Source organism: Gadus macrocephalus, chromosome 12 (assembly GCF_031168955.1).
Source record: "Gadus macrocephalus chromosome 12, ASM3116895v1".
NCBI classification, from domain to species: domain Eukaryota; kingdom Metazoa; phylum Chordata; class Actinopteri; order Gadiformes; family Gadidae; genus Gadus; species Gadus macrocephalus.
Window position 1 is genome coordinate 24,847,655 of NC_082393.1, and position 27,994 is coordinate 24,875,648.

Consider the following 27,994-nt stretch of genomic DNA (forward strand, 5'->3'; position numbering starts at 1 on the left):
GAACTACAATAAACCCTTTATTACAATGTTTTCCTTTATTTTCTTTTTATGTATACAAGATTCAAAAGCCAGACATTGGAAAATGTATAGTTCTGTTATTAAAAATGGCACATTTATTGCTACATTACTGTTATATACAGGACAGTTCAACTACTTTATATATAATATATAAACAAAATAAGAAAAGGAGACTGGGATTGGAGGCACTCTGAGGACACTGCAGCAGTCATGAAGTCGTCCTCACTCCGTTTAAGTAAGATGTCTGTTCCGTAGCTGTGGATCTACTTTTTCTCAACACTTATAAATCAATCAATCTCCCTCTCCCTTTTTAGTTCAACAAATACATGACAAAATAATAATGGGGAGGGCGGGGGTTGAAATAAATTCATACTAACACCTTATTGTAGCAAAGTAAGGGCCTGTCAACAAAGCATTTTTCATCAGCACATGTCAAGACTTGGTATAAAACGGTAATACAACCCCTTGTATTTGGCCCCATCCGATGAGTGAGAATACAGCCCGAATGCTGAATGTCGTGGCCCTGGGGATGTTCACAGAATACTAAATGGCATGAGATCTTTTCCTCAGGAACAGAAATATAGTCATGTCTAAAACGCCTATAATCTTGTCAAATAACATCACCTCAAAAACAACCTTTTGAAAGAAGTCTCTGGCAAAAAGTCCTAAAAGAGTGGCGTCAGATTAAAGGTACGGTCAGTCAATATAATAATGCACATTACTGTGGTTTACTTGCACCGTGATATTCAGGGAAAAATTGGTGATAGTTACTAAAAACAAAAAGTATGCAATCCAGTTGGCCAAGGCACGACGCAGAGGCCGCGCACACGCCGACACGCCATTGTGCATGAAACAGAAGGAGTGCTTGACACCAGAGTCTCTGGAAACCAGTAGTGCTGAGTGGTTTGGCAATATGGTGCAGTCAGGGGGAAGAAAATATAAAATTAAAGTATAACCTGCATCCACAAACTTAACTCAAACAGCAGTTTGGACAATATGGTCGTAATCCAGTTGAATAATTAAGAGAGGAATAAAAACTAAACAAGCACTACACTTCATTTATTTGTTTAACTAGATACATTGAAGGAAATGGTCTGTATATAACATGTAGACTTCTTCCTGAAAGAAAAAAAGGGGTGGGGGGGGTGGGGGGACGGACAGGTACCTCTCAGATCTCCCATGATAAATGAAATGATATGGTTTACAAAAAAAAAACGGTTTTAAATGAAAATACAAGTTCAGGCACTGATAAGGTATCACTCTCCCATCATGACATCTTAAGTCTCGAGAATGAAAAAGGCCACACTATTGATTTGTATAAGTCATTTTTTTTTTTTTCATCGTCTCCTTTTCTACAATTTTCAACTTAGATCTTTCAACAATACTATGATAACTGGACACACAAGAAGGCTACTCCGCCTTCAGTCGGTATAAACATTTTCGTCGAGATCATTCACCACGTGAAATGGGGAAGGTATCACAATCAATAACACTGTTTTTGATCTCCATATCATCTTCTATCTTACACTCTCACACCGATGACGGCCTCCAAAAGAAACACACAGAATGCTGAAGCAAGCTGCACCACGGCGGCAACCAGAGTGTGAACACAAGAAAACTATTTAAATGATATGAAAATGATACTGGACTCACAAACCCCAAGGAATATGATGTGAAAATGGAGGCGACCCACATTTGAATGGCAGCTACATTCACAAACCAGTTGCATATTTACTGTAAGGGAGTAGGGGGGGGATGAAATAAAATAAAAATCCCTTCACGCAAAAAGCCTCACGGTGCCTCACTCAGAGATCACTGTGAGGACAGCGGCACGCACTCCACCCGCACCCTCCCAAAAAGGACAAGAAAGAAAATCATCTGAGTAACTTCGAATACATCTTCTTAGAAATTCCCTTAACTCAAACCATGGAAAATATTTTTTTTTCCGGACCATTTCATCACTTTTAGAGGATCAATTCATGGCGGGAAAACGTTTATAAACGGATTATAGCGCTATATCTGACTTCCTTCCCAATGTGATCTGGGGGTCTCTGTCGTTTAGGCTGAGCTGAGAAAGACGGCTGAATTCACTTTCAAATTCAACTAAATCTCAAATATCCCCTCACCACTCAACTCTCCTACAGTACACTCTAAACCTCTGACTAATATTGCCATTTGATATTTAGAAATCTAAAGTGTATAGACTAACAAAAAAATATATATTCTTATATATATATATTTAATTTTGCCCGACGTGTAAGTGAAATATCCGATTCATGTATAGAGGAGGTGAATGAACACACCGATCTCGTCTCAGTCCGACGACGGAGCAACGTACTTAGGTCCAAGGGGGAGGGGCCAACTGGGAATGCTCTTTTTTTTATTCTTTTTTTTTTAGAAAATAAAGTATCTAGTGTTATCTGCTACTACAACTGTAGGGCCGATTACATTTCTTAATCAAAGCAACCTAGATTGCTCTCAGGTTATTTAGAATGTCAATCAAGAGACACAAATTGTCTGCTGGCATCTTCTGGAAAACCACGTCACGATTAAGTAACAGCGACTGTGACTGATCACTCGGTGAGGCGCGGGTCTCTCGCGTATGGTTTACACCAGCATCGCAGGAACGGAAATGCACTGCACGCGTACACCCATAATCTTAAGTCTAATATTTACAACTGTGCTTCGTCTTTGTCCACCCATGCTTTAATAAATAAAGCAGCATTTCCTCCTGCGCCAACGAAGGAGAACTGAAGTCACAATAGAGTTGATGTTCAATCGATGAGAACGGGCTTGGTGGGCAACTGAATCGACCCACTATGGATGAGCTTGGAGAGTGATGCCCTCTCTTTCCAACGGTTTCATGGGACAGGTCAGGGTCTCGGGGCACACACGCACACACACACACACACTAATTGTATGGGTCAGTGTGTTCTCGCCGTCCACAAGAGTTTGTCTTTTTCTTTTCAATTGTCAAATCATTTGATCATTCCCTTGCAACATTGGTGCACTGCTCCAAAACTCTTACAAGCAAGGAAATAGGAAAATAATATATATATATATCAACAGAATGTATGACAATTCGACATCAGCCCTGGGCTTGGTTACATAACATATGTAAGACTGTACCATCACGCTGGGAAGGACATACCACATTAAAAATAATTGCTCACACACACAAGCAATCCCTTACAACAAAGTTTCTCCACACGTAAAGCAATTTGCTTAAATGTCTTATAGAAAACATGTAACAATTAGGCACAAATCCATGACCAAATTTGTCTTTTGTCAGTTCTCTTTTTCCTTTACCAGAATACCTCTCGGCAGTGTATGAAGTCCCAGGTTTGTGGCAGGACATTAAGTACTCTGACACTCCATCAGGTTGTGGAAGAAAATCCAACAAAAGTCAAAACGAAAAGGAACAAAAACATATTCTTAACATGTATAAAAAAAAACAAATTAAAGGCTGAAAGTTCTTCACATTTAAGCTGGTGGTCATGATCGAGAGTGTGGCGACGAAATAGGCTGTCAGTTTTGGCAGTGTGCGTGTGTGTACTAGTGTGTGTGTGTGTGTGTGTGTGTGTGTGTTTGTGTGTGCATTTTGAAACCGAAAAAATAACAAAACACAATCACATCCATATCTACACACACTGGAGGAGGAGAAGAGTGGGGTGGAAGAATCAGTTAAGGCCACATCCTCTGAGAGCCAGGTGAGTCCCACCAGATCTGTGGAAACAAGAACAAAAACATACTTAAACCTCGGGTGAAGCCAACCACATCGGAGGAAATAGAAAAAAAGGGTTGTCGAGTCGGGGCATAATTCCATCTGATAATTTTTAGTGGTCTGGTACGTCACTAAACTTGGATAGCTTCATGTAAAACCAAGTTTAATGCAGTAAATTAATGAATGAAGACTCGCCTATACTAATATGCAAAATTGAAGTTTCGAACGTTAGAGTGAAAGGACCTAGTTTTAGCCAGATATAATACTTATAATGTCTATTTAGCCCCTCAGCAATGTAGTGACCCTCCAATCCAGAGGAATATGGTGATATTAATTGATGTGGGGTAAAAACCCAGATGATCAAGGTGATAAGTGTGTTCCATAACGCCCGCCCTGTGGGTCGTCCACGGAGAACGGGTCCAGGTCTTAAGATCTCACTTCAAGGCTCTCTTGTTCGGAGTTCATCTAGACTCTAAATGGGAGGAATAGCCACCCTCCCATCCCCCTCATTGTATGTTGAGCGTCCTGGCACTTAGAAATAGACTCAGCATTGTGTAGTATTTGTGTATCGTTTGTCTTATCCTATCCTTTGTTGTGTACGGGGAATGGGTTAGCCTCGTGATTGTTAGTGTTTGGCACTTGGTTCTATCAACATCCGTACTGTACCGACAGCGATATATTGTTTAGATTCTTCTGAAGAATGTACTTAATGTATGTGGCTTTAGAAAAAGCGTCTGCTAAACGCCCTGAATGAAAGGAGCTCGGGCTGAGCGATTAATTTAATTTAGATCTCGATTTTAGCGTCGTACATCACAAAATTAACACTTATTTTTTTGAGATTTTTTTTTAATGTTTTATAGAAAGTGCAGATCAGTTTGATACATATCTGAACATTATTTTTGATTAAAACATAATTTTTTGTACCATTTTGGTTTTTGAGAGAGACATACTGAATAAATACCGTTCATGTTTTCAAACAAAAAAAGTATAGTTTGAATAATCGAGATTTCAATATTGACCAAATAAATAATCGTGATTATGATTTTTTTTTTTTCATAATCGAGCAGCCCTTTAAGGCCCCGCCCTGCTGCCTGGCCCTGCACCCACCTGGTGTTACATGTGGCTGACGGGGTTGTGGCCGTCCCCCCCCAGGCCGGGGTGGCCCGAGAGCTGCATGCCCCCCTCCCCGACCACGCCGGAGACCTTCTCCTCCTCGCGCCGCTTCAGACACGCCGCCTTCGGGTTGAGGTTGCGTTCTGGGGAACAACGAGTCAGATTAGTACCAGGAATGACAGCAACACCTCCTGCACTTGTATGAACGACTCATGTTTCAGGGGTAGGATATGTCGGGGAAAAAGGTTACTTTCACTTTCCTTATTTAATTATTATATTTATTTTTTTATTTCTCATGTTTCAGGTGTAGGATATGTCGGGGAAAAAGGTTACTTTCACTTTTCTTATTTAATTATATATTTTTATTAAACTTTTCGTTTACGAATGCGTGTATATGAATACTTGAATATGTGTATGCGTCCTTTTGTTAATCACACACACACACACGCACACAATTTTTACTGAATACATTTCCTTTATCATTCTTATCCTTTAGACAAACAACTCGATTGGTCGCCCCCCCTCCCCCACTGACCTCGGACCTGCTGCTCCAGGTTGAGTATCACGTTGACCGCCTGGTGTAGTATCAGCAGCTTAGTCTGAGGTTTGTCGTTGCTGAGGTGCAGCTGGCACATGCGGCCCAGCTCCTTGAACGCCTCGTTGATGTCCCGGACCCGCAAGCGCTCGCGGGCGTTGTTGGCCACCCGTCGCTCCTTCTCCCGCTCCATCTTCACCTCGGGGGGGAGGTCTTCGTCGTCCTCGTCCTCGAGACTGTCGGGGAGGGGAGGAAGAGACAAGCACAGGATTAGGCAAACCTTTTCAAAAAGCCGTCTTGTATTTTTTGGGTGTTGTTGCGGTTTGCTCTTGTAACCGGATGATACGAATGTACCATCCCCCCGCCAGGTCAGAGTTAGTCTGACGCTCTGTCCATCGCAGGAGATTGAAAACCAACAGGTGAACTCGGTGCTGGAGGATCCATGGTTTCCTCACCATAGGCACCGAGAGCATGTTCCACCCGACATGAAGAATGAAAGACATCCGAGGGCCCTGGGCACTACTGTGTTGCTAAATGGCCTAACAGCAGCAGTTTTCTTTTACTTCTGTATCTCCCATTAGGAAGGGGAACATTAGTTCCTCCAGGTAAACCACACAATCTAGGAAGCGCCACATGTTTTTGAACACAGCAAGTCTAAGATTTGGTTGCGTCGATTTCTAAAATCGTCCTGTTTTTTTTTTCCTTATAGACTCTGCAGCGCAATGCTGTCCCCTGGCACCTGCACCTTTTAAACATGTGCTCTTCTCATTTACAGTCTGAAACACATGAAGCACATGAACTGGATGTTCTCCTAGAGCGACTTACTCATCATCATGATCATTCTGGTCTGAAAGGCCAGAGAGGATCTGGAGGGCCAACACCTCCTTTCTGAAAACGGGACAAGGGGAAGGGGGTGTTGACAGGGTTAAAATACCTAGCATAGCCTGAGCTACCACCGGGAAATGAGAGAGGAGAACACAGATGCACACATAGACCACAGATCTGAACGCTGTCCCATAGCCGACGGCATCTTCCTTACTCCATCCCCTCATGCAGGGAAGACTTCTTTTGAGAGATGCTTACAGAATAATACAGGTAATAAAACGTTTACTTTGTTAAATATCGTCTAACATCGATTCACAAGTAATACCAGTGCTCCCGCATGCGTGTCTGATATTGTACTGTATACACGCGTGGTTTGCGATGCGCTTCATGATCGTCTCCATTGTGTTATTGTTTTCCGACGTTACCGTAGAATTGCTTTCCCTCCCGACTCTTTCTTGAACTGCAAAGTCTAGGTGAGGCATTCTGAATGCAAAAGGGCAGATAGAAGGGCTATAATTGTGTGTCCTCTCGCTAAATTATTGATTCATCCCTCCAGGAATATTGCGAAAAGTCGTTTAGCAGTGATTCTATAAGAGAACCCCTGAATAGCTGCTCCCAAGGGGGGGGGTTGATCTTACAGCAACTCGAAGACGAATACTAATTTTAAAAACTATACAGTGCCTGCGGTGGCACTTCAGAAAGGTCACAGAGAGTAAATAAATTGAGTTTAGCCTCTGCAAAGCGAGAGACTGAACAGAACAATGAAAGAGGACTGCATCCCAGGTCATTATTATATTGTACATCAGCGACAGGCTCCTCTAACAACGTCAGAAGCCTCGGCGCCTGTATTGCCTTTTTCAAAGTTCCGCCGCATGCGTGCGGTTGGGAAGGCGGCCTCCCTACCTCCTGGTGTGAGCCAACTTCTGGGCCTCCTTCTTCTCCTCCTCCGACTTGTCCGCGTTGGACGAGTTGTCGTCGTCCTCCTTGTTGTTGTCCTCGCGTTTGATGTCGCCGCTGCTGGAGGAGTGTGTGGAGCGGGCCACCGAGCCTGGGAGAGCTGAGCGGGGGAGAAGGGGGGGGGGGGGGGGACAGTCAGGGTTCAGGGGTCAGGACACGGAGGGGTCAGGCTTCCAGGGGAGGGATGACACTGCTCCCGGGCGTCTCTCCAGACACGACCCCAGCTTGGTCACCATTGTTGTTCTTGAGACGTTGGCGTACGAATAACATAATTCAAATGTCTTAATTATTATTCCCGAGGACCATACAACAGAACGCAATGTTACGTATGGGGGGGGGCGGCTTGAATGGGGGGGGGGGGGGGGGGGGGGGAGCTGCCTGGGGCGCACGCTGTGCGGGGGGACTCACAGGAGAAGGCCTCTGGGGGGCCGGCTGTCTGCGGGGCTCCGGAGGCGTGGTGGCTGTGCAGCAGTGCGCTGCTGGGGGGCAGGCCGCTGGGCTCCTCGTGGTGATTGGCCCCCTGGGGAGGAGGAGGAGGAGAGAGAGACGGGCGAGGGGTCAGTCCCACGATGCGTCACATCGACACGTCGTCTCCATCAGTGGCTCTACCCGCTCAGCCTCAGGACCAACATGTGTTATAACTATTCATTACAGTTATAACTATAGTTATTACTATGAATGCCTTGAATGTTATTAGTCATTACGTCACAGGCAACCAAGTAAACTATAACATTAATAAACATTTACCAATATTGCCTGTGACATGTACCGTCAAAAACATAAAGCAAAACGTGATCCTCGATCCAACAGAAAGCCGTTGAAACACGGACCCAGACGGAAACAAATCAATTCAAGGGGTTCAGCCTCTTGCTCAAGATTGCGGGACACTGGGGATTGAACCCAGAACTGGAGCCTGGCCCTCAGTGCTAGGGGGTCCGGGTCGGGGACTGACCATGGCGGGGTGTCTGCTGCCCAGGGGCAGGCCGGCGTTGGAGAAGGCCGGAGACAGGCCCCCCAGGCCGTTGTGTACGGAAGACACGGCGTTCAACAGGTTGTGCATGTCGGACGCCCCCACCGCGTGGCTGCGCAGGACGTGGATGGCCTCCTCCAAGCGGTCTTCGATTTTGTTCTGCTTCCGTGGACGGAAACACAAAAATCAGATACAATCACAATGTATATCCAGGTTGTGGTTTTTTAACCATCGTGCCACATGGGGACGGATGAGGAGAGTGTGGGCGTACCATTGAATGCGGCTGCCCCTCATAATTGGGTGTGGACGGCCTCTGCCATTGGGACTGAGCTCCTGAAACGACAACAGAGGAAGGAGGTGAATTCACCACCGCCGTGCTCAAGTCCAACAGCAGGTGGCGCTAGTGAACTTCCTGAGAAAGTGCCACTGCTCCTTTGTCAAGGATGTATACTAAATCACCTTAAACAAAGGGACCAAAACATAAAAGAGGACATTTGTAGACGTATTGATTCATCAAACAAAGCTTAAAATGATCAGCTAATTTACACGATTTTATCCCACGGCCAAATTGACAGATAAATGATAATCCATCCATTGGTTGATACAGTCCAAATGATTAAAGAACAATGTACGGGGCGCATGCTTATTCAACGTGACTGTACCTGTGATGCCCTGAGGAGAACCAGGAGTGGAAGGAGCAGAGGAGAAGTTGTTACTGTGTTGGTCCGAAGGGTAGATCTGAACATTGAAGGAATCCAATAAAACACAATGAAAAATAAAATCGGGTTTCACAAAAACCAAATGGGATAGGAGGAGACGTTTGTCTGCTTAAACGTACAGAGGCAAGAGCCTTCCCGATCTCATCGCCCGAACTGTTGACCGGTTGTCTGGGTGCTACGGGGAAAAACAAAGATCACACGCGTTAACGCGCAATACAAAGAGATAACCTCACAACGCAACAATAACGCAGAGCAGACAAATAATACAAGCATCTAAAATCACACTTTTTTTTTTTTTTTAATCGAGAAGTGTTCCGAGGCCATTTCGATGGCGAGACTGCACTTTAAAATAATAATAAATCGATTGATTGAAAGTCGACAAAGAGGAACAATCCAAATAACGAATCATCAGTAGTACGATGGTTCCTTCCGAGTGATGGAACCACGGTGGTGGCCTCACCCATGATGCCGTCCCCGTTGAGGGTGGCGGTGTGGCTGTAGGTGGTGGGGACTGAATGAAAGCCGTTGACCTCGCTGCCATGCAGGGGATAGTTCTGTGGGGACAGAGGCAGGGGGTGACGCTTCTGGAGAAGGATACAAGCAGCTGCGTTGGGCAAAAGCGCTCACAGAAGATTAAACATTGTGACCTACATCCATCTCGATGAGGGATGGCCCTGATGCTAACAGACCAATGCTAAACTTGATTTACCGAGCGTTTTCGGGAAAAGAGCTTGCCGAGGAGGTACATGAGAAAACAAACCGCTTAAGTAGCACAATTCCTCGAAAGAAACGCTGATAAAAGTACAATTAAAAATAAAACAAAATAAAAAAAAAACAGCATCAAAATGTATAACCCAAAAATGTCAAAATTAAAAGGGTAAAATGTCTCGCAAAAACATGGCGACTATTACTTAACCAAAAAAACAGCAGATGCCGTTACCGGGCAGATTTCATTAGTTTCTGCTGTAGAGCAGAAACCTTGGGGTGTATTGACCTGGCGCCTGGCAGGACATAGGAAGACACTGGGGTCAGACCGGGACTGAGAGCCAGGTGCGCCACTCACCATCCTGTCCTGGGGATTGATGGACGAGAAGGAGCCCGGCTGTCCGATGTGAGGAGAGTTCCCCAGCATCGCTGAGTAGCCGGAAGATGACCAGTCTTCTGGAGGAGGAACGATAGCCGAGATTAAAAAAAAAAAAAAAAGACAGAAAGAACCACGTCTGCACCCAAACGTCACAGAGGACCTCCGGCGTTCCTGTACATTATCCGGGCTACGTTACCTTGCATGTAAAAGGATCCGGGATAGACGGATCCAGGCTTCGCTCCGTGGTACTCATTGTCCCTGGAATACTCCTCGCCAGATGTGGAAGCGTATACCTGCACATCAAACATCGTCGTTCAATTTTCCATCCCCGACACATTGCATGACTCCAAACCCAACCTGAAACATGTCTCCCGCAGAAACCGAGAGCTTTGACGAAGGGGGAAACACAAAAGTAGTGAAACGGTAAGACCGAAAAGCAATCTCTCTGCAGTGGCTCCGAGTGGCCACTAGGTGGCGAGGGGGAGTCTGCCAGCGCGGCAGGCAGGTCGGCTGCTTGCCTGTGAAGGGGAGCACCGTGGCCATTGCATGCTGGGCACGGCCACGGCTCAAATCCCAAAACACAGTGAGAGCTTCCTCCTGCTCCCAGGGGCCCAGTGGCATCGCACTCGCACTGCCCGCTACACACCTCCTCCCTATAGACACCCTGCTAGAGCGCCACACACACACACACACACACACACACACACACACACACACACACACACACACACACACACACACACACACACACACACACACACACACACACACACACACACACACACACACACACACACACACACACACACACACACCTCCAGGCTCGCTGTTCATACGGCATCAACCGCACCTTTGCAGGGTTCCTTTGTTTTTAATGTGCGCACAGTGTGGATGCACAATCTGCTTTTAATGAAATGGAGCATTTTATATTTGCCTCTCATGGCGTCCATTAAGCCGACCGTATGCAATTCTATAGAGAGAGGGCTGATGCTGTGCTTGAAGTGACAATACACTTGATGTGCTCCCTCCATCCATCCATACAGGCAGACGCACCAAAGCCTGCGCCATCACTTCCTCGCCCAAGTACCAGAAAAGGGAGAGAAGGAGCGGAAGAGAGCGACAGAGAGGAAGACGAGAGAAACGAAGGCTATGCTGCAAAGAATGCTAATCCAGAAAAGGGATTTTTTTCTGTAATTTGATTTAACAGGGAGAAGTGGAAAGGGAATGGAGAGATGCACTTCTAATTACAGAGCCATCTGCCTGTTCCTGGACCACGTCCAACTCCACAGGCAGCTGGGCTAAGGAAGGGAGAGGAGAGAGGGAGGGAGAGCGATAGAGAGGGAGAGAGAGACAGAGAGAGAGAGAGAGATGGGGGCTGGGATCCAGTCACAGAGAGAGAGGGGGAGAGAGAGAAAGAGAAATGAAAGAGGCAAAGAGAGAGAGAGAGAGGGGGAGAGGGAGAGAGAAACGAGCTTGCAGTGGTTTGGGGATGGCACGAAAGCCGTGCGTGTTCGAGTGTGTGCGTGTGCGTGTAAGCCCTGATGATTTATGAAATGCTCGGTGAGATACAGGGGGGTGTTGTGGGGGACAGATGAAGGTATTCCAAAATGTCTTAAACAAAGCTCGATACGGCCAGGGGAGTGTGAAGGAAACGGGGGATTTAAGAAAATAATGGTGGTTAATTCAGGACAAAACATGATGGAGACGGCTTCATTCAACAAAAGGCTTTGCGTTGCTCCGCTCGTAGAGAACAATACAGCCGGCTCCTATACCGCCGCAGACCAGAGCGTAGGACCTGGCAGTCACTGCTGCTGCCGGGTAATTGTATTCGCAGGAAGAGAGGGGATTTCTAGGGTAAAATCCTCTGCTAATAGGGGGTTAATGCAATTCGGGTTATGACCGCGCAAAGATCCCAACAGTTGGCAATAAACATGGGTTATGAAGACAGGGACGGAGACTCAGAGGGGACTAGCGTCGGCGGAAAGGGAAGATTTGAAAATGGGTTTTTGTACACAATAGGCAACAAGTGGTCAGGAGATTAGTTTCTTTAGCCGTTTGTTTGTGGCTTTGGGAGTTGAGAGAGGGGGTGATCTGGTGGACAGGTATTAGTGGATTAGAGAGGTCAGGCAGTTTCTGAGAGGATAGGAAAGGAGCTTTAACATGGAGGGACAAACAGTTCATTACCATGGCGGAAGCCAAGTTTATACCGGACCAGAGCGGGGAAACTGTGCGTTTGTTTAAGCAACATATCTCGCCACTCAATTAATACGGGTATTTCCCAAGTCTTTTGGCAAGCATGCCGGCTATAGTTCTCAATTCAATGGTTTCAGACTAGTAAACAGGAAACATAAAACAGTCACACACACAGTCTCTCTCTCTCTCTCTGTGTGTGTGTGTGTGTCTGTGTGTCTGTGTGTCTGTGTGTGTGTGTGTGTGTGTGTGTGTGTGTGTGTGTGTGTGTGTGTGTGTACGAGGCTTTGGGGGTGGGGAGGATATAGTGAGGCAGCAGGGGGGGGGGGGGGGGGGAGGGGAGACCACACGATCATCATCATCAGCAGTCATTAATCTGAGCTCAGACGCTGCCTTCACAGGCCTCATGAGCCTGCGCCCCACAACTGGGTCAGTCCCAGGGGGAGCCCACCCGGCCCACCCGGACTATCATGTGGTGAGGCGTGGGGTGAAAGGGAAGGGGGATGGCAATGTGCTTGAGTGTAGGAGGAGGAGGAGGAGGAGGAGGAGGGGGGGGGGGGGGGGAGATGAAGAGTAGTGGTAAGGGTTCATGCACAATCATAAACACTGCGGGGAAATGTTGCACAGTGCGGGTGTCCATGTTAATAAAAAAAAAAGCATTAAAGAGAAAGGAGCGTCACTTTGTACCACATCACAAGCGCCACAGAGAGACACACACACACACACAACCAACAGGTGACAGACTGTTAGTTTAACACGGAGATACACCGTGTCAACCTCTCGTCCCAGACACTTATCAGGAGGGGCATGGCCGTGTTTGGACAGAGTGCTGGGTTTATGGGGGTCTTGAAACCCGAGCGTCGGTGTGACTTGGGCCTAAAACTTGGTCTGGGCGACAGAAGATGCACGTGTGACGCCTGTATTTGTTATTGACGATTCCCTGGAGGCTAAGGCAGTGGTTGTGGCGTACCGCGCCCATCTGTAGCCCTGTTGCTACTGCACAGGCACCCGACACTCTGGAGATAAATAAGGTTTCGTGAGAACGTGTACATGTCAGCTGCTCAAGGGATTTCAAACATAGTTCTTAAAGAATCAACATTATCACACATTTCTGCTGTGCTTGTTAGTCGGTTTCTATGGCAATCGAGAGAAGATTGACTGAAAACGACATGCATTTGCAAAACATTAGATTGCATGCCTTGCATTCCCTCGGCTGTATTTCAATACAGCAAATAAAGAGAAACAATTCAGGAAAGGGTTATTATAATAATTAATAACAATAGCTCGATAACAATAACAAATGAACCATTATTGTTATCTAAATAGCCTTGGAAAATCGAATAAAAATCAATCACATGGGCTATTAATCTGGAAGCGCTTCCTCCATTTGCTGCTCGTATTCCATCATAATCTCCAGTGAGCTGGTAGGAATTCTGCTGTCCCCGAGAGAGAGACGGCGCGTTGAGCAATGCTAAACCGACAGATTACAAGATCCCCCGTTTCGCCGACTCCCTGGAGTTACCCCCCCCCCCCCCCCCTGGTCTGAACCCCCCCCCCCCCATCCCGACCGCAGCACCTCCGCTCACACCGTTCGTACGCTAACTTCTTCTCTTCTCCACACCTGACTCGAGTCCTTCACGGGCTCCCCCTCCTGTCAACGTGAGACTCCGCGTAACCCCGGCGCCACTTCACACGGAGCGCCGACATGGAAACGGCGGCAGAGTTTCGGCTCACGGAGAGCCGACCGGGAGCCGACAGCTAGCCGGGTTCGTCTGACTAGAGTCCGACGATGCAGACGGGCCCTCAAACCCGACTGTCGTGCGACCCGCTCAGGCTGACGGCGCCGGAGTGCAGCGTCTCGCGGCGAGAGGACACAGAGAAGAGAAATAGAAAAGGGGCGAGACGGCGGAGGGTGAACAGGTTCTTACCGAGGATGGCAGGCCAGGGGGTTTCCGGATCTTCTTCGGCTGGGTGTCTGCATGTGAAACAGGAGGCACAGAGACTAGGGTTCAGACCACAGACATCAGCTTCAGACCAAGTCTTGTAATGTCACCACAGTGACTTCATAAAGTGCCCGCTTTCAAATGTGACACCTGGGTTACTTGGTTGGCTGCAGTGCCTCTGAATACTAGCTAATGAATCTACATTTCCGCTTGGTTTTTCAGCTCTCTATGCAAGGCCGTGTGCGTTGTACTGGGAAGGAGTGGGAAGCTGCTTCTCACCTATGCTGCCATCTGGGGGTCTTCGTCTGGGGTTGGTGGGGTACGAGGGGTAGAACTTGAGGCCAGAGGGGGACATTGCCTCTGGGTTGGGCATGGCGATGTCACTGGGGAGGAAGCCAGGCTGGAAGGGGACAGGGAGGAGGGGGTGAGAATACGGTCATGGGTATGGGAACCAACACTCAAAACTAAAAAAGAGAAAAAATACTGAAACAAGAGACCACACATTCAAATAGTTTCACATGAAAAGAGAAGTGAGAAACCACTTTTATTTAATTTTTTTTTTTACTCCTAACGAATGTTCAGAATGACAGGTTTGAGCAGCAGGAAGGACTGGGACTCACCGGGCCGCCGAAGGAGCTGTATGGAGGCCTCTCATTTTTCCCTGCGAGAGGGAGAACCACGATAGTCTGAATGAATACCCCACTAAGACACTGGGCCGTGCAGACACGCGGGATGCAATGGTGTGTGATGGAACAAATTAAAAGTAGGTTTTCGAAAGTACAAAAAGTCCAGATATATACCCCCCCCCCCCCCCCCAAATCTAGTTTTTTTTTCTCGTACGCTCAGCTGCATGAGGCCGCCTGCCAGACTAAACCCTGGGGAGTCTTTCTGCTCCAGTAGCCTAACATCTCCAACATTCAACGAATCAACACACACACACACACACACACACACACACACACACACACACACACACACACACACACACACACACACACACACACACACACACACACACACACACACACACACACACACACACACACACACACACACACACACACACACTTCGCTGCCCAGATAACAATTTAGCGGTCATAACGGATATGTGAAAAAACAGCCAGCACCACTGCAGAATAATAGTATGCAACTATTTTAATACAACTTGGATTAGTTAAAAAAAAAAATAATAATTAACCACTAGAAATAAATAACTAATTTTCACATTTGGATGACTTTACTGTAACATTATGATGGCGGCAGCTATTCGTTTGCTAGTGTAGGAAATAGATTTCAATGATAATATTGGCCACTTTGGAGTGAGTTTGGCTCATACCTGCGATTCCTGCACTGAGGAAGGGGGAGGACAGGCTGTCATGCTCACTGTAGTGGGGTCCTTCTCCATAGCTCTGTAGGAACCATCACAAAACACACCTTTGGTTTAAATAAAAACACATGCGCACACAAACAAAGACACACCTGAACAAAACCCAAAACACATCAAACCCAGCCTGCCGCCTTTTGGTTTTTCTACTGTTTAACTCTGCAGAACACCCCCCTCCCAACACACACACACTGATTCACACAGCAACCAAGGGCATCCATGCCAACAAGATATCTGCTTCAACTCGGGGGATTCAAACGCCGACATTCTTAATTATCAACTTGTGGTAATCAAAGTCTGCTGCATTTATTCCCCCCCCCCCCCCCCTGGTTCTTGTATTTACACAGAGTTGTGCCAAGACAGTTCGGCGGATGTGAGGCTGCAATTATCGATGGGCTTCCATTGCGGTACTGGGGCTAGCAAACCGTGTGCCAATACACAGAGCCGACGCCAAAGCCATTATAGATGGAGGTAGATCTGCCGCTCCAAATTATAACTGGCACGCGGCACGCCAAAATACTAAGCTGTTGTGATGGTTGACACACACACACAGAGACGGAGAGAGAGAGACACACAGAGACGGGGAGAGAGAGAGAGAGAGAGAGACGGGGAGAGAGAGCGAGCTCTGGCCAAGTGATCCCTCCGTCAGATGACACATTTGTGAAATATGACAGAGATGGCGAGCGAGCGAGAGTGAGAGAGCGAGAGAGAGATTTCACCGTGACATCAGGTATTGATGATCGGATAAAAATAGCAACTGCCACCAGGATCCTGTGCATGCGTGTGTACGCCTGTGTGAGTATGCGCTCGTGCTTGTATGAGCATATATATACATACGCGTGTGTGAGTGTGTGAGTGTATGCGCGCGCATGTATGTGTGCATAGCGCTTACCCGTCCCTGGTTGAAGGAGGGGCTGTTCTGTTCTGCCGAGGCCCAGGACCCAGAGCTGCTGCGCTCATCGAGAGCTGAGGAAGAGATGGAAGACAAGGCGTTAGAGGCAGGAGAACCAGGGGTACAACCAGGGGCAGCAATGAACCCCTCTTTGGATCATATGGTGGAGGCACGGCGTTAGCACTGAGAGGCAGGAGAACCAGGTAGCAATGAACCCTTCTCTTGATCACAGGCTTAATAATGCATGATAAAACAGGTTACACCCAGCGCAACAATGTCGTGCTTAAAACACAGAATGAAATGGGAAGAAAATCCACAGATTATATCAACATTTAATTTGTTAATTATGATTTAAATTAATTATTATGTTATAAACCGGTAGAGATCGCAAGACCTAGGTTGGGTGAGCATGTAAAAGGCAACAGATAAGACGATATAATTATTATACTCATTATGATCAAAATAATAATTGTAATACATTTTTTGTAAGCATTTGCCCGTTCTGAATAGTTTAAAAACGCATTAAACGCATAAAAAAAAAATATATAATTAAGAGAAATAAATCCATAAATGTGTGTTTTTACTGAATGCCGCCTTCCCAGTGGGCGCTTACGTCAGAGCAGAAGATGTCCTTTTATCTTCTTCAAAATGAAACATAATCACATATAATGTGTCCTCACCTGAACTGCAATTTTATCTCATTCATCCAGCCAACCCGCAGCTCAATTACAGACAAAGGCGCACATAAATATGTTTAGAATCTAAATTAGGCTTTAAGAACTACCAGGTACTGATATGTTTAAAGTAAACAAAGGACCAATGTGAAGTGGCGGAAAAAAAATAAAAACCTCCAAAAGATTGGTGGAGCAGAAAACTCCAAAATACCCCCATCATCCCCTCTCCCAGTCTTATGCGCTAATGCCATCCAGGCTCTCTGGAGACACAAGGCTTAATTGCATACTGATTTGCATAATTGTGCATATTAATGTGGTTTCCTTATGAATATTCATATTTTGCCTTTGATTTTTGCCTAATTAAAAAAATGTGTGAGAGCGTGAGAGCGAGAGGGAGGGAGGGAGGGAGGGAGGGAGGGAGGGGGAGAGAGAGAGCGCGAGAGAGAGAGAGAGGATGGAACGAGAGAGAAGACTCAAGAGTGAGAGAAATGAGGAGAAAGGAGAAGGGGGAGGGAGAGAGAGAGGGGGGGGGGGGGGGGGGAGAGGGTGGGCGAGGGAGTGCAAGAGAGGTCTGGGCGAGATCAGCAGCCTGGCTGACGAGTGCGAATGAGTGATGAGACTAACAGAGCGGTGCAAGCACCTACACATGCTGCGACAGCCGTGATCTATGGAGCTGATGCCAATGGCGTGGAGAATCGGGGGGGGAAGGGGGGGGGGGGCGGAGCGAGGGAGGGGGACCTCAGAAGATCAGCCCCGCTCACTCACTGTCAGCGCGCGCTGCCGTGTGGCCGTGCCGCAAATAAAGCGTCGCCTCCAACGCGACGGGACGCGCGTGACGGACACACCTCTGCATAAAGGTGACGGCCACTCGGGGCGTGCAGACGCCGCCGCGGACAGAGATGTGATCCGTTGGCGTGAGGAAGGAAGGGCGGTCTTCCTCAAGGAGATCCCAACCCACACAAAGCCATCTCAACGTTTGATGATAAGCCCTCCGATATCACCGTCACGTTTTCCTCTGTCACCAGTAGGACCAGTAGTAACCAGTAGGGCATTTCCTGGTTGGTAGCCGTTAACCTACAGTGCGTACCACGAGTAAAAAAAACCTTCTGGACGTACAAAAATCTGTTCGGGGGCGAGAAACATTCCGATCAATCGCGACGGAGGACGTTTTTTGCGTTTGATACGACGGTTTCGTACATCTCCGGTTACACGTTATTGCGTCTATAAGCTCTGCTCATGTGCAATGTTGTTTTCCACACACAACCCACCACCTCCTCCAGAACCCCCCCCCCCCCTACGGGCCAGCAGGGGAGCAGAAACAAAGGGGAAGGAGACGCGAGCGGGGGGAGAACCAGAGCGCGTGCGAGAGAGGGAGCAGTAGTGCAGCAGAAGTCTGACAACATAGTTTCACACTTAGTGGAGTAATTAACTCGAGGCAATTAAAACAAGGTGGAGAACTGTGGAGAAGACACTGAAGCCGAGCCAGCCAATGGCAGGCCAGCACCCTGCGACGACGAGAGAGGACAGCGGCGAGCAGACAACCTCAGAGCATCTCCTCGTTTATTAGATCTCTCTGCTGGTCCGGTTCTGGTCCGTCGTCATGTGACTTAGCACCGGTGTCATCGGAAAGGAACACGGCAATTAATTCTGTTTATTACTAAAAATAAAGCGTCGTTACACAAAAAAAATAAAAACGCCACCGTCCCGACAGACGCAGGTGTGGCCAAATGGGTTTTCTCAGACTATTGCATTTTTCTACATTCTCGATTAAACCTCACCTCTGACACATGGCGCAATTAGCGAGAGACGTTATCAACGTGAACGGCTAAATGCCTATAAGAGGATCTCTGGATGTATGAATGTATGCATGTATTTCTGTCTGCATCCATGCGTTAAGACTGAGAAACCAGCCGAGGAGGTGTGACTGTGAGCAAGCCTGCAGTGATGCTACAAAGCGAGGCAAATACTATTGAGTGTAAGCCCAGAAGAATATTCTTATTCTAAGCCACAAAAGCCTCCACAAGTTACAAGCACTGGAAACATCTAATTTACTTTAAGAGCAAAGCCAAAAATCCTTCTTGTGTCTTCAATCTCGGGGCTTAGGCTGTTACAGCTGCTATACACTAATGCACAGTGTAATTCCTGGGGAACAATACTCTGTGTGTGCTAGTGTGTGTGCGTGTCCGTGCTATTGTGCGTGTGTGTGCGTGTGCTATTGTGCATGTGTATGCGTGTGTGTATGTATGTGTGTAAGGGGAGAGGGCGAAGGAGAGAGAAAGAATGTGCGCGAGTTCAAAAGAGGAACCGGAGGGTGAGAGAGGCCACATGTGTAAACTCACAATGTTGTTTACTGTGGTTGTGCGGACGCAGGCCCGTTGTCGTACATTTTCAAGACAGCCCAAATTAAGCCCACTCTTTTTTTATGCACATATTATTTTTTTTAAACAAAACGCTATATCATGTTTACACCTTAAAAAAAATATATAGATATGTATCCCTAGCCCGGGTTCTCGCTTGCAAACCCTGGATTCTTCTTCAATGCTAATGCTTTCAAAGTGCACCATTGAAGATTGAAGTGTTGCCACCAGTGAAGTCGGTGTCCCCCCTCCCCCAACCAGTTTCCTAAAGTCTGGTGGAAAACACATGTGTGTCTGTGTGTGTGTGTGTTTGTGTGTATTTGGTGGTAGTGGCGGGCGGGGGAGGGGGGGGGGGGTCTGGTCAGCAGCTGCAGAGGTGACAGAGAGAACGCCTGCTCCAAGGCTTGTGGGTTCTGGTTCTTTCAGCTTCCACCTCTCTCCCCCTCTCTCCACCTCTCTCCCCCTCTCTCCCCCTCTCCCTCCGTCCCTCCCTCTCACACACAAACTACCTTTGCTGTGGATCGCACAGCCGCCCCTTCCTCCTCTGCCTCCCTCCCCTCTCCCCCTGCCTCCCCTCTCCCCCTGCCTCACCCACAACACCCAGCTCCGTCTCCCGCCCCCTACCAACGCTCTGGCTGGGGGAAGAAGCACGACTAATGCAATTAGCCCCCCTCCGAGCACTTTTGTGTTGTTGAATAGAGGGGGTCCGGTGGACCGCTGGGCCGCGGGCCGCCCGTTCCCGCGCTGCCGGATGCCGCGGTAAACAAGCCGCCGCCGCCGCCGTGACATCACCAAAAGAGGGGGGGGGGGGGAGGGGACGCGCCGGCCTTTACATTTGCTCGCGTCGAGTGTGTGTAGGGGTTCCTACAGCTACAGCTGGTGTGCGTGTGTGTGCGTGTGTGTGTGTGTGTGTGTGTGAGATATAAACACACGCACACACATAACTCCACACTGTACGGTCCAAAGATGCGGTCACTCGGACACACTTCCTGGTAACCCAAACAGCTCAACACACCGGTGGCCAGACTTCCACCCTGTACGCAGGCGGTGTACGGTGTCATGATACCCGGCATCTACAGGACTTTCCAGGCGCGGAGTTGTGTAGATGTTTGCACTTTTACTCTCAAGTGCTATTAAGGGATACCTGGAGTTCCCTGGAGTTAAATGTGACAGCCTCAAGTATCGCATTCAAATGGGTGTCAATGACCAAGGGGCACACTTTAGGACTTTTGGGGAAGGGGGGGGGGGGGGGGGGGTGGCACAGGAATTAACTCCTTGCTGCTAAGTAATTGCCCGCTGTAATAGAAACAAACCGAATCCGGCCTTCCAGGGCTTATCCCCCCCATTCAGCCGCCCTGTGCCTCTCTCCGGACACTCGCCGCATGCTGGGCTGGTTTAGAGGCTGGGGGGGCGGGGGGCATTGTCTCAGACTAGAGCCATTTCCTGCAGATCAGTGGGGGGAGAGCCCTGTGCCGTGCTGGGGGGGGGGGGGGGGGGGTTTACACTTCAGGCCGAGGGGGAGGAGGTGGTGGTGGTGGGGGCGGGAGCGAAGGAGGGGGGGGGGGGGTCGTTTCAAGTCCACAAGCCACCCCCTCCCTCCTCTTTTTTTGCCTTTGTTCCTCAGTGGCTGAGTTCGCACTCTGGGGAGTGTGACTCTCTTTCACGCGGCAGGTTGGCAGGGTGACAGGGGAACGCCGCAACCCCGACTTACTAATAACATTCAGCAGAGAGCGAGGGCTCACTCGCAGGTTTCAGGTGTTGTGAAGGAGGAAACTGGCAGCCATTTTACACTTTGAAATGGCTCAGTGGAAAAAAGAAAAAAAGAAAAAAGGGAAAAAAAAGAAAGAAAGAAAAATCTATTGGGACAAAAGTGAGTTTTAATTGAAAAATGTGTAAACCCCCCCCCCCCCCCCCCAACACCTGAAATATTTATATGAGAAAACAACTCCAACAGCCCCCCTATTATTTTAGCATCCTATTTTATTTTAATAAACATTTTCTTACTTCTAACGGAGTTTGGAAGACATTGTATCCCAAAGCGTGTATCCGGTTTGCCATTACCAAATAATGTAAATGATCTCCCTCTTTATAACATATAGAGCAAGAGCAGGCTGTTGCACGCTAACAGAGAAGTGAAATGTCCACAATGTCCAAACCACAAAGGTTATCCCAAAGGTAAAATAAAGGCTTAGGCTTCCCAAATATATTTATCCTAAAATGCATTTGACAACGCTTATCCAGCATAAAGTAGACATCATTTTAAGGATGGACGACAAGAACCGTGCATTCACACTATAATAAACGTACCTTGATTGTGAAGTATATCAGCGTGTACACACATAGAATGAACATTTACATTTAGGGCATTTAGCAGACGCTTTTATCCAAAGGACTTAGAATACGAAGAAAGAAACAATCAATCGCTGGCGAAGGCGATACAGTAAGGATGTTCGGTTACAATGTAGCATGTAGAACTGCTCATCTGAAGTTTGCAGAGAGGCAACGTTAAGAGAAAAGCATGATTTGTATGAGCTCACCTGATCCGCCAAACTGACTGCTAGCGAGGGTGATGGGGCGGTTCTTGCCATTGGCCACAGGAGGAGCAAACATCTACGAGAGAAGGAGAGCCACGCTGAGTAACAAAGCACAGCAAGACACCCTTCACACATCCTATTTTTACTAGTATGCGAGATCACATTCTTTTGTGGTTATTTCTATGCAACGTCAATACAAGTCACATGGAAATAACCAGTGATGGCTTTCTCTCCTATGATGAAACATTACAGACATCAAAGTAAATGTGAGATTTATAATAACACAACAGACAATGACTACTTCATATTGAATATTCTTCAAAAGTACATGCATTGATCAATGAACATCAGGTTACAATTTCTCACATGCTTCTTTTTTTTTAAACAGCATATTAATTAGCCCATATATCGTTTACAATCTACTTCTAAATGCTTGCAGGGATAACTAAAATATTGCCACAAACTGCAAGGTTTAAGTCTTATTATGTATACCACAAACCAATGCACCAAAACAGGAACAATATTACAGACACCAGTGTGAGATTATTAAAATAGTAAAGTCTGCCTCGCTAAACCCAACACTAATTTATGTTTATTGTTATCATTTTTTGAAACCCTTCAACAAATAATTTTGGAAGTATCCCACTCATTTTGGTTTTGACCATTTATGTGCCAAGTAATAAAAAATATGATAATAATAATGCTACTAATAATAATAGGCCTCTCCGACTAGCTACCATTTCAGTACTCAAAGAAAAGACCATTTGTTGGAGCAGTGCTACCTTTCTCACTCATTTATCAATGTCACGTTTAAACTTCACAGCTGCTGATACAAATTGGCAGCTGATCAATCTAAGGACCCCCCCCCCCCCACACACACACACACACACACACACACCATTCCCTGCTCCAAAGGAACTAAAAACGAGCACCTCCTGCAAACTGTTTTCCGTGGGCCCTGGTTTTGGATGGAGAATTGTGACGCTTAGTTTAAGTGTGGCCAAAACGACTAGCAGGTTTCCTTCACCAGTATAAAAAGAACTACGGTGACAGCCATAGCCTGAACACTAGATTAAATGTTGACGAGTGGCGGAGTGTCCCCAGCCACACACACACACACACACACACACACACATACACACCATCAGGCTTAGATGTATTGCATTTAAGACTTTTGTAACAACACTAAAGTCTCGGAGGCCTTCGACTCTGCTGACAAACAATTCCTTCATTGGGATTCATGGCTTAGAATTAGAGATCGGTTCCACGTATGCAATAATTATCCATAAAGGACTATTTTGTCTTGCCAAGCCATTCAATTTATTCAAAACACACCATTAGAGAGAAAACCCTGACTAGGCTCCTTCGGGCCTGGGAGACGTGGATGTCAATGAGCTCAACAAAGGCTTTAGAAACAAATGAAAACAGAGGTAAATAAAAAGACAGACAGTGAATGCAACCCAGGACTGCTCTGGAGAGGATATCTGGAGAGTACAACGAAGGGCATCTCAGAGATAATCATCCACCATCAAACTGGGTTTAGCAGGGGAGAATAAGCCAAAGAAAAACATGGAAAGAAAAACAAAAAGAAACAAAAGAAATTTATCTCCTAAGGGTAGATCACATTTACACGCTTTTCAGTATTTTTTTTTACGAGTTGTTCCGCCTCAATTGAACCGAGCCACCCTCCGAAAAAAGGACCAAAAAAACAAACAAACGGACCAACGTAAAAAAAAGGAATGAACAAAAGCAACACAGAAAACGAGTTCTAGCGTCCTGTGTTTTCCACTTGCTCTTTTGTTTGTTTATATTCTTATCGACGGGCTAACTGTACTAAATATGGACCGAGATTAGAAGGCCTATATTTGCATTGAGTCAATAATAAAGTTCCATTTCTCTACAATCTTTGCGAACACGCATGCATTTCTCTATAATCTCATGCACTATCCGACGATCAGCGGGAGATCAAGAGTTGGTCTATATTAATTAAATATTGATGATTTGGATTAGAGAGATAGTTAAGTATTGGGAGTTTGATCCTTCTCATGCTGAGCTGTATAGATTGTTTGTTCCTTAAAGGCTGAGCCAGGATTCTGAATGAGATGAAACCTCTAAAAAATAAAGTCTACCTAATGGGTGATGATATCCAAATCACCAATGATACATTCTCAAATAGTTCTAGTGATAACATACTGCTGAATATACTAAAACATGAATTCCATGTCATTCTGATCGATAGGCGCAAAATGATAATGGTATATCATTTTGTTCATCACCCCAAGCTTGAGTGGGCACTATATATTGCCAAATGTAAGGGATTTTGTTCAAGCCAAATATCATCAATTTAACCAATACACCTAAAATACAGATTTTTCTGTCCATAAATGTACTATGATCAGCCAGCAAGATTAAACCATTATCCATGCTTCATATCATTATACAACCAAATTGATGGCATTACTCATTGCCAAGCTTGTGTAATTATCTGTTGTTAAAATTGATCAATTAAACTGACTGGAAATGTGTCCCGTTATTTTAAGGTTTCTTTGACCGCCAGCCCACCTCCCAACAATGACTAGACCATTGGCTGTGCCCTCCTCTGCCTCTACCCTATAGCCTCATCCCCCCCCCCCACCCAATGCCACCCAGAGCACCCAGGCCACTCTCAGCCCGCTCTCTTACCGCACTGAAATCCAGGAGGTCGTTGAGTTCCTTGTCTGTCCCAACTGCAGCCATTCTGTGCTGCTGCTTCTCGGTCATGCCCTTTAGTCTCTAATAAACCCTACGAGAGAGATTTGCAGATACCGTTTTTTTAATGGAACTAGCGACAAAAAATAAATAAATTAAATAAAAACACACAAGTTAATGTGTCTTGAAAGGAAAAAAAAAAATGAGTAGCACAATACTGCAGATATCAAGCATCATGAGCATGTCCTAGAAAAAAAAAAAAAGGTTTTGACTGAGATTGGCCATGTAGAAGATCTGTTTTTGTATGCCATTAGTTTATGCCATTACAGAATTATGGCCGTGGTTAAAAGCTACTAGATCCCAGATTTGTTTCCAAAATTTACAAATGCTCTTTAAACCGTAACATTTTAAACCAGCATTATCAACACCATGCCTACACAAATGACATTCATTTTTGAGACCATGCACTATAAAATAATTATGAATCACTGCATTACAAACTTCGTCTAATACAAGGCCTGAATCAGTATTGCTTGGACAACAGAACAGCACTGGAAAATAGACATTTGAGCATTGACATTTATTTTTGCATGTCTACCCAACATGCTGATCCCACTAAAACATAGCCTTTCAAAAAGGTTGTGTGGAAAACAAACTGACAAGAAGAGATTAATACACTGCCTGTAGTCAAAACGCTAGGCAATCACTTAAAAAGGTGTCTTAATGTTTGCGTTCCAGGCAAATAACACAACTTAACGTCAGTCATAATCTACGAGACAAAAAAAAAAGAAGGCAATACATTCACAATTACATACATAATTGGAACTATTGTTAGCCCAAGGAAATGGGGTGATGAGAGGCAGAAATGATGACTGTATGCAAACACTTTATTCCTAAATTACCATATGTCAACTCTGACGGAATCTTGTCAAATGACACAGGAAGTGTGAACACTGGATTTACCCTGTGTTTTGCATTCCAAACGAGAGCCCGGGGCAGCTCTCTGATGCTGAGCAGTGTGGCTCTGCCTGCCTCTCACTGAATGGAAGTGAACGGAGGCATAAAGGCCCTCGGACACCAACAGGTGGTGTGCTTTTACAGTCTCTCTCTGTGTGCTAGCATTACCACAAATGATCGTTGGTAAAAAAATGTTCACGTAAATAAATCAAACCCTCTCAATTTTCGAGTTTAGCGGTAATGTTGTTTGTGACGCTTGTGTTTTTTTTTAATAAAATGTAATTCTCCATAAACGAGGCACACGAAATTACATGCGTTTCTTAGGCTCTTAGTGCAGGTCAGTCTAGCTTGGGCATGGTGCTCTGGGAATTTATCTAACCTTGAGACAGGGCATGAAGTGGGCAAACAAAACGTATAGCCCCAAGTGTATAAATAGTCTAGGAGTGGGACTTAAATTGCATTTCCATACTTAAGTCTAAAGTAGACGATAGAGGACACAAAATCAGGCCAAAGCCTCAATCTCAAAAAAATCGGGAAGGATCTATCAGTTAAAATATCATGTTTGAAATATCGTGTGAATGAACAAACGTCATGTGTGGACGTTTAGAGGGATATCGAAGAAGGTAGCCCATGTCACTCCTTTAAAACATAAAGGGCAACGCACCTTCCACAAAGGAAGCTGTGCCTCCAATAAGACACACAGAAGTGACTTTATTATCTCATCTTGGGAATTTGGGGCAAATCTTATCACTGGCCTAATCGGTGAATTTGCTGCAAGTTTGTAAATTGAAAAGCGAATGGAGCATGGGTTTGGCTGATAGTTGTCCTCTGCCCAGTCAAAAAAGATAAATAAAATAAATACAAATAAGCGGGGACAATGAATGGACAGTGTGTTAAAAAGTGTCTCTGAGGTGTTATTACAGTTGTAACAATGGCAGCAGGCTGTCCATGCCCTCCTCAGCGGTACATGGGGCTAATCAACAGTTGCTAAAAGAAAAAAATCGAGCTAGCACAAAGACATTGATGTAAAATCACCCGAAGCTCCGTTTCTAAACGTGTCCCTCCATCACTGACCACATGTTTAGCAGTCCATTTAAATGTAAATATTGGGACATGAGTTGTGGATTAGTCCAGCTTGATGTCCAGATAGTGATGCTTACTGCACTATCCCCCATTTATGTGTCATGGTGACACTATCAAACGGTGCCCACATCACTTTAAACAAATGTGTAAAACCCAGAGGTGTGGCAGGGTATAAGTGCAGGTTTTTAAACGATGCTGCATGTCGTGGGGCTGTCTCTGTTCGGGGTCTAAGTTGTGCATTAAGAGAGTTCAGTGGAGATGGTGGGGGTTGGGGCATGAGGAATTTCCTGCCAAATGTGCAATAAAATAAAAGTCTAGCCAGTGGCCAGACACTTCCATAGAGGACAGTTTTAAAAGGCCATGTTACGTGTTAAAGAACCCGTTTGTTTGCAGTCACATCTTAAAACAAGTGCATATTTTAAAGTTTTTTTATGAAAAAATAACGGACTAATGGTTAATCTAACGCAACGTTGGGCTTGTTTCTATACATTGTGTAGCAAGCTAGGCTAGTGCGGGAGACGCACGGCCAGCAGCGGAGCGGGGCTCGGTTTGGACCGGTGTTAGAGGAGTCTTTAGCAGGACAAAGGAGTGATTTGCTCCGGGTCCGCGGTCGATGGAGACCACCACACACTGGGGCTCCTCGAACGAGACACTAACTTACATCCCCCGCTTTAAAACACACATTCCCAAAAGTTTTCTCGCAGGCGTCAAAATAAATGGCAACGAAACACTCAAAAAAATCAATGGCTACTTCACACGTAAAGGGTTGCAAAATGATTGTTTTACCTTTTCTCTTTAGATGTGTGATATCCAACAGAAAAAGAAAAGCAGACTCGCAGGGGGAAAAAACATAAAACTTCAAGAGAATTTCGACCTCAGTGCATGAAACACCTCGGATCACAGTAATGTCTTCTTGATGCCCCCGACAGCCCGCTTCTCGTCCCACTGCCACGTGTTGGACACAACGGAACAAGTCTGTGTGCAAACAAATCTATTATATTTACTAATCTCGCGTCTTCCTTTTTGTTGTTACAATTGAGATGATTTCATTCTTCTCGCAGACATCTTCACCACCTCCGTCCACATTGTCAGACGCAACCACGTATCCTTCCGCACCAGAGCGAGGGCCTCAAAGCCAGCGGTGTCCAATTTCAAATGCCGTTCACTAGACACGCTATAACATACGGAAAATGTGTATTCGGCTACTTCCAGGAGAAAAATAGATATAATATTCCTACGTTTAAGATAGGAATTCTTAATTCGCACGGCACACCTCAAAATAGAAACGCGCTTGGGCACTAAGTCAACCAGCGGAAGGTTATAGCAAGAAAGTTAGCCGTAGCCTGG

The 27,994-nt window shown here is 46.1% G+C and overlaps 1 protein-coding gene across 5 annotated transcripts; it reads right to left on the minus strand.

Moving 5' to 3' along the window:
- Positions 1-11: 11 nt before the first annotated feature.
- tcf3b (transcription factor 3b) lies at positions 12-27,994 on the minus strand. Of its 5 annotated transcripts, none has more exons than XM_060067614.1 (21): positions 27,434-27,994; positions 24,602-24,701; positions 21,923-21,995; positions 16,355-16,428; positions 15,415-15,487; positions 14,699-14,739; positions 14,358-14,478; positions 14,064-14,110; positions 10,142-10,238; positions 9,925-10,019; positions 9,322-9,415; positions 8,981-9,036; positions 8,805-8,880; positions 8,414-8,475; positions 8,125-8,304; positions 7,581-7,692; positions 7,119-7,272; positions 6,216-6,278; positions 5,391-5,626; positions 4,850-4,998; positions 12-3,744 (listed from the first exon to the last, which is right to left on the minus strand). In XM_060067614.1, the coding sequence occupies exons 2-20, from the start codon at positions 24,677-24,679 to the stop codon at positions 4,856-4,858; spliced, it is 1,875 nt and encodes a 624-aa protein (XP_059923597.1). In that variant the 5' UTR covers positions 24,680-24,701; positions 27,434-27,994; the 3' UTR covers positions 12-3,744; positions 4,850-4,855. The 5 variants fall into 5 exon arrangements, with proteins under 5 accessions (XP_059923597.1, XP_059923595.1, XP_059923596.1 ...); XM_060067612.1 differs by having other exon boundaries at positions 9,925-10,022; XM_060067613.1 differs by having other exon boundaries at positions 8,125-8,301; positions 9,925-10,022; positions 27,434-27,992.

What these genes read in the sequence shown, in the direction of transcription:
- tcf3b (XM_060067612.1), bottom strand. Translation starts at nt 24,679, where the DNA reads ATGACCGAGAAGCAGCAGCACAGAATGGCTGCAGTTGGGACAGACAAG. An exon ending in CAGTCAGTTTGGCGGATCAG is followed by an intron (nt 16,429 to 21,922) that starts GTGAGCTCATAC and finishes TCTCTTCCTCAG; the next exon opens with CTCTCGATGAGCGCAGCAGC. An exon ending in ACCCCCAGATGGCAGCATAG is followed by an intron (nt 14,111 to 14,357) that starts GTGAGAAGCAGC and finishes TTTCACATGCAG; the next exon opens with ACACCCAGCCGAAGAAGATC.